We start from the raw sequence: 6,818 nt of genomic DNA, 5'->3' as shown, positions 1-6,818 counted from the left end.
GTCAGCTGATTTCTAAGTATGTGGGGCAGCCAGTAAAAACACTGCATTTTTGCAGCAATACACAAAAAGTCCTTTATTATATTTTTTTTTTTCCTTTTCACCCTTTTAATGATGGCAATTGATCACCTCTTTTTGTACAACAAAAGAACAGCTTTAAATGACTGATAACCCAAAGAAATGCAAACATATCAAATAAAGTCAAAACCAATTCTGGGTGGTGTTTAGCATTTTTGTTTTGCGCCTCTCCTAGGATCCCCGTCTGCTCTCAGTTTGGTTTGAACTTGGCACAGAGGTGCGTCAGTCTAGTCCACTGCTGTGTTCTGGATTTCAGTTCAGCTGTTTCTGTCCAGATAGAGGTCCGCTCTTGGTGCTGGTCCTGATTCCTGGTCCGGTCGGTCCTTCTGTCGGTCGGGGTCAGATGCGGGTGAGCTGGTGCCAGAGGCTGGATGGCAGGATGCTTTCCACCTTCTCCATGATGAAGTTCAGAGGAGCAAACAGCGTGCTGAGGAACTACAAAGACAGAGACAAATACAGTCACACAAACAGAACATGAGCAGGGCAGCCAGCATCTTATCCCTAAAACAGTCAGTCCACGGCCACACTGCAGCCACGCTGCAATGTGGCAACGGGAACTGACTGCATCCAATTCTAACAGATGGAAGAAAACTGTATCAAAGACACGCAGCGGTGTACAGAGCCACTACTTTAAGCTGCGGTTTGTCATCTAATAAAAGCAATTTTACATATGCGCTGCAGCCCTCACAGAGCTGTGGTGTGTAGAAGGAGTCAGGATCATACTATCTGATAACATGTCTCCCTGACTGCTGTTTATAAATGGACAACTGATAGCAAGGCTATCTAATTTATGTTAATATTTGGTTTGTAGACAATCTGATAATTATCTGGATGGTTACTATAAACTTTGTTGTTTTTTTTTAAATGTCAATTTTAAAGCGTGTCTAAGCAGGATAGGGTGGTGGCTGTGTATATCAACTGTACATAAAAGATGAACACTGTTTCTACATGTAGCACCCCTTAACCTCTGACATCAACAAACACTTTCCTGATGACTTCCTGGTTTCAATTGGGTGTTTCAATACAAGCTGAGCAAAACATGAAGGTAATTTTGAAAAATAAAAAAAGGACCACATTTGATAAAGCAGGGAAAGGTCAGCAGCTGTCGATCACAGGTCAAACTTTGATAAATAAGGCTACATGACCACGTGTCTGAATTATCATAAGTTTCGGGGATTTTTCTTTATTTTCAGCCGTGAGAACAAATAAACTTTCCATTTCGGTAGCACGAAGCCTCCATCTGTGTACAGTGTAACTCGGGCCTCATTCTCAGGTTGGCATTTTGACAACAACTAGCAAAGAGGTGGTGAGGGGTGATAGGGGCTCCACCTGAGCAGCTCACAGAAGTTCCTACTGTCTTAGATGTCAGATAAAGGTCACGAAGAGGGTTTGTGGAGGGGCAGAAAGAGACTCCACCTGCATGTGTGAGCCGGGCAGCTGGTGGTTTGAGGATTGCTTCACACATCAGATCTCACATCTCCATTTTAGCTTCAAAGAGCACTTCAAAGTAAATGTGTGTAGTAGTGTTTGAACAGTGTGGGCGGCAGGGAGAGACCTCTCCAAGACACCATGTTAGTATGAAGTCTAAGGTTTTATTGGTCTAGGGAATCACTGGTGACTTATACGTTTAGCAGCTCTTGTGCTGCTTTTACATTCAGTCACAGTGGGAACCCGACTCATTTACCCAAGCAAGTTGATCATCTGTTCAGATATTAAAATGGATCATTGAACAAATGTGGAATTTACATATCGATCTATGAGATCAAAAAGTAAACGTAGCCAGTAGCCATGTATTTTCCTTGGAAGCCACCTGTAAAGTTTTTCTGGAGTCAACTTTAGCTGGAAAACTTTCCAAAAACTGCCAGCAAGGCCTCATCTGTCCACTCACAGTTCCCCATAAAACATCAAGTCTGCCGCAACCACTAGCATCTGTGATTGGCAATACTCTGATCTGGTATGTCTTAGTGTAATTATCCCTGTCTACATACTGGTTTCAGACTAAATGCATGCTGTGTGTGTATTCCTTGCAGTGATCTACTTCTCAGCAGGTAGATGGTATCTGCTGATAGTGTCACATCAGGGTGGGGAGATGAGCTCACCCACATTCCAGGGGAGCAGCACAGAGCTGCAGGTTTAAAGGAGGAGGCAGAGGGTGGGCAGCGCCCTCAACTGGCTGCTCATATAAAAGATGAATGTCTGAAGGTTGCCCCAGAACAACAACAATAAAAAAAGTATACAGGCAAGATGATTGGCTACTATAGCGTTTCTGCCAGTCAGTTGGATCCTGTCGATATTTTCACATAAAGGACGCCGATGATGTGAGGATGTGTATCAGATGGCAGTCAGGGGCAGAGACAGTCTGATTACAGGCTGCAGAGGCTGGGTACTAGGACAATGAACTTCACCTCCCTGGAGGAGGAGTATGGTGAGGTTGAGAGATACTGGCTTGATATACAGTAGCAGGGTTCACCTCAACCCATGGGTTAAGTGAGCTCTGTGTGAAAGTGAAGCTGACGATTCACCAGTCGATCTATGTCTCTACCCTGACCTATGCTCACAAGCTCTGAATAATGACTGAAATAACAGAAATGAGATTTCTCTGAAGGGTAGCTGTGTTCAGCTGTAGAGGTTGGGTGAGAAGTTCAGTCATTCAGGAGGGACTCCCTCCCCCCTGGCCATCTGGTCTGGACTTTTCTGCTTAGGCTGAAGATGGATGGATGGATGGGGCAACTGTTGGCAGTGTGTTGGAAACTAGTTGCAAGACAACACTTGTGGAGGAGAGCTCAAAAGTGTGACTAATTCTCCCACGTTTGTGATTAAAAATAGATCCAAGAGGACAGTAAAATGCACAATGATTTTAGGAGCATGTGCAAATAACACATATAATATGTGAGCATGATGCAGTTATCACATATATAGCTGCTGGTGAAGCATGTTTCCTCTGATGGACATCCAAGAGCCGACACCAGGAGTGTGTTACAAACCATACGTGGGTAAAAGCCTGTAAGAGTCATTTGTCATGCCATTTATTCCAGCGTGGTTTGAAGCGCTCACTTCTCACTCACAGCTAAAACACAAACTGTGTTCACAGAAAGTGTTTGTTTACTCCATGACCTTTACATCTGTCAGATTTCTACTCAGTTTTGCTGCAGGCTGACAGCCATTGCTGCCCCTTCCTCTGTCACTGTGATACCTGTGGCACCCAAGGATGAGTCCAAACAGGGACCACAGGATGTAATCCACGACATTTTTATTATTTTGCACATCATATTAAATTTCATATAATCTACTAATAAAGTGTGCTATAATGTCCTAGCTTAAGCTACCCAGCACTACACACAGTAATGGGATTCATTTTCTCCTCTAGCCAGTACAGTCCTTGCCCATGACACCCTTTTAACCATTGAACTGTGTGACTTCAACACATTCTTTCTATCTTTCTGTCTGTGATAAAAACCTGCATGTCTAACTCACTTGTCAAAAAGAATGCAGCCACAAATTAAATGATAAAAATCAAATAAAAATATCCAAACTGAAAAAGACTACAATACTGACAAATACTACAAGCAAACAAGGAAAATGATTTGTTGTTCCACTTAAACCATGTGTCATGTGATAGGTGTATTTTCCTGAGGGTAGCACAAGCAAAAAGGTCAGAAGTCATCCAGTATGTTATTTCACCCAGTAATTTATTTTTTTAATGAAAATAAAGCTATGGAGAAAAGGTCAAAGGTCACTGAGTTATTCTCTGGAGACTCTCCACAGAGAAGGACACAGTAATCTGGATATTATCTGTTAAATTCAAGTTTTCTCCTCATTTTTTTCCTGTGTGTGTGTGTGTGTGTGTGTGTGTGTGTGTGTGTGTGTGTGTGTGTGTGTGTGTGTGTGTGTGTGTGTGTGTGTGTGTGTGTGTACACTCACAGCCTTAGCAAACACTCCCATAAGTTCAGGGAACTGGTGTGTGAGCAGAGCCAGCATGGCAGTGAAGGAGCAGAGACCAGCTGTGAAGAGGATGAAGAAGGGCAGCTCCTTCTTCGGGTAGACCGACACCTCGTGAAACACTGCTTCCACGCAGGACGGACACACAGAAACACAATATTAGTTCAGAGTACAACATTTACACCTCTTACTCCTCAAAACAAACTCCACCGGGTGCTGATTTGTTCGTTTTTTAAAATCAACTGTAACACTCTCTTGCGGTACACATCCATCAGCATCTTCGAGGATCACGTCAGTTCTCAGCACTAGATGCTTCATGACTAAGCTACCAAACGTTGCTTATTTTAAGTTTCAAAGGAGCTCATTAAGTGTCCTGCGCTTCAACTTTATCCAAGACGTGACAGCCCTGACACTAAAAATGAAATGTAGCTATATCAAATGTGCACATGTATGGACAGACACTATGGGCATGTACCAGTCAGACTTACAGTCCTCCCATCAAATTACAATCGGTATCACAGCTGTCCATGACGTACTCAGCCAAATCATATTTTTAAAGCAAAGGTCATCTTTCTGGCTTTTACTGGATAACTATCAACAAGGTGGCACATTTGAGGGCAGGTATTCTAAAGAAAAACAACGAAGGCAACCTTTTCTGATGAGGAAGTTTAACAAGGTCAAACATATAGCATGCTGTCATGTTTGGTACATAGATTCACCATTTAATTTCTTATTTATGTTCATTTTTAATTAGCTGAAAAAAAAACATGCATGCCTTTTCAGAGAAACACACAGACCGCTGTGCTGCTTCTTGTGGCTGTAGGCCAGCTCAATCAATGAAGGGTTTGTGAGTGAAGACAGAAAAGCTTCTGGGCAGACATCAGGACAACACTCACAATCAACCTCCCACACCCACACACCAACACTCTGTCAACCAAATTCTCAAATTAAAGTGTAATTAAAAAAAACAAAACAGCGTTTTCAGCACAGATGTTTGACATGAAGAAGCATTTTTTTTACAACCTCCCAAAATTAATTAAAGGCTTTTTAAACACAGAAATTTACAACAAGTTCCCTAAAAAATATATATAACATTTTTTGCCCTGACTGCATTACAAAGCGTGTGCGTGCATATCAGAGCGTGTCTTACTGGGTAGCAGCTCTCTGTCTGCCGTCTCTGTGCAGATGGGGTAAGGATAGAACAGGTGACCCTTCTCCAGAGGATATGGGATCATTCTGAAAGCTACAAACACACAAAAAACACAAACAAAGAGCTCTGCAATTAACAACGAGCTCCAGAATCATTTAGAAATAATCACCAATAAAGGTTTTAATACTGTCAGTTTATAGTATTTGAGCTGTCAAAGTGCACGTTACCCAACTTCCAACTCATGGAGCCTGCTTGAATTTAGCAGCCATGATTGTGTGTTTGTGTGTGTTAGCGTGTACTTACTGCCCTCCCAGGTGCAGTGCAGAAGGTTGAGTGCCCCCTCCACCCTTTTCCAGTGCTGTAGGTGGAAGAAGGCGTAGGCAATGGCCTCGCTGTCGCCTCTTTTCAGAATGTGTTCTGGAGGAAGAATCAGACTCTTCATCTCAAGCAGGTACTGATGGGAACAAGGAGGAGGAGGAGGAGAGAGCAACAAAGGAAGAGAAGGAGAGAGAACAAAGCAGACATCTGAATGAGAAAGAAAATTCATTAAAAGTAGCTCAGTGTATCCATTAATAAAGTTCAATGGTCGCATTCAACCCACAACAACGCATGATGCAGAGTTACATTATTACAATTCAATGCACCAAGTGTGAACACCAAGCTGTTTGACTGGGGCCAGCATACACTCTGCTCCAACATCATTCTGAGACAGGGGTTGATACTAGCTTGTGTTTGCACGCCGTTTATGAATGTGCTGTGTACAGCACTGGATAATCATTTATGACCTGGGATCACTTTACATGCACATTTATTTATTTTTTCCCAGTTATTACATAACACAAGGAACAAGGTTTTACATGGACTTGGTCCACCTCCTTTAAGTGAATGTATAAAAGAAAGCACTGGCAGTAGCAAAGGGATCACAGGCCCCACCAGAAGTGCCTCATAGGTGAACTACATTTGGACAAACTGTCAGTAAAGGAAGTAAATCCTGAAAGAAAAGATATGATCAACATATCCCACTTTAAGATTCATCCCACTGAACTTAACTCAACTTCTCATGATGTATTGCTTGAATTTGGTTCTTGTGTGTTTTTATGTGACTGCTGTATTTTGTTTTATGTGACTTACACAGGGGCTACACATGTAAATGAGCAGTTCTGCTAAAATCTGGCATATTTACATCTTCTATTTCTTATTAACACGTCTCTGTTAAACACAAACAATCTGCGTGCGTGTGTGTGGGGGGGGTAATCACAACTCACTTTGGGGACATGAGGGTTGAACTCGACCGCTCTGTGGATGGCTTCTACTGCGTTCATTTCTGCTGTGCTCAGCCCTCTCCTGGACGCGGCCTCTGGAGAGAACCTGCATGTGCACGCAGACGGTCGTGATTCTACATCATGAGGTTACTTTGATCCATACCTCTCATGCATTGATATAGTAACAGGCAAGAACAAACATTTTATGAAGTGTTAAAAACAAGCTAAGTTTAAGCAACTGCAGCATTTATTATACATACCACACCCTGCACCTGAACAATCAGATTAGGCAGAAAGCTCACCTCTCACAGTAACAGCTCACAAACCTTGAGGTGTCTCACTGTTTCTACATCATCACTATTCTCTCATTGATACCGAGCACCTCCCTGGAG

General features: G+C 42.6%; 1 protein-coding gene across 5 annotated transcripts in view; it reads right to left on the bottom strand.

Moving 5' to 3' along the window:
- Positions 1-46: 46 nt before the first annotated feature.
- Positions 47-6,818, bottom strand: part of LOC116317485 (suppressor of tumorigenicity 7 protein homolog) — a 56,490-nt gene continuing 49,718 nt past the window's right edge. For 3 of the 5 annotated variants that reach the window (XM_031736270.2, XM_031736266.2, XM_031736268.2), the window contains 5 exons: positions 6,430-6,532; positions 5,468-5,618; positions 5,165-5,257; positions 3,997-4,139; positions 47-510 (listed from right to left, as the gene is read on the bottom strand). In XM_031736270.2, the coding sequence (XP_031592130.1) occupies positions 415-510; positions 3,997-4,139; positions 5,165-5,257; positions 5,468-5,618; positions 6,430-6,532 (586 nt within the window). In that variant the 3' untranslated portion in view covers positions 47-414. The remainder of the gene's footprint in view (positions 511-3,996; positions 4,140-5,164; positions 5,258-5,467; positions 5,619-6,429; positions 6,533-6,818) is intronic. The other 2 variants (XM_031736267.2, XM_031736269.2) reach the window with 1 other exon arrangement.

This window comes from Oreochromis aureus, linkage group 7 (genome assembly GCF_013358895.1).
Source record: "Oreochromis aureus strain Israel breed Guangdong linkage group 7, ZZ_aureus, whole genome shotgun sequence".
Lineage (NCBI taxonomy): Eukaryota > Metazoa > Chordata > Actinopteri > Cichliformes > Cichlidae > Oreochromis > Oreochromis aureus.
Note: the sequence above shows the minus strand (reverse complement) of the source record. Positions and strands in the feature narration are given on the sequence as shown.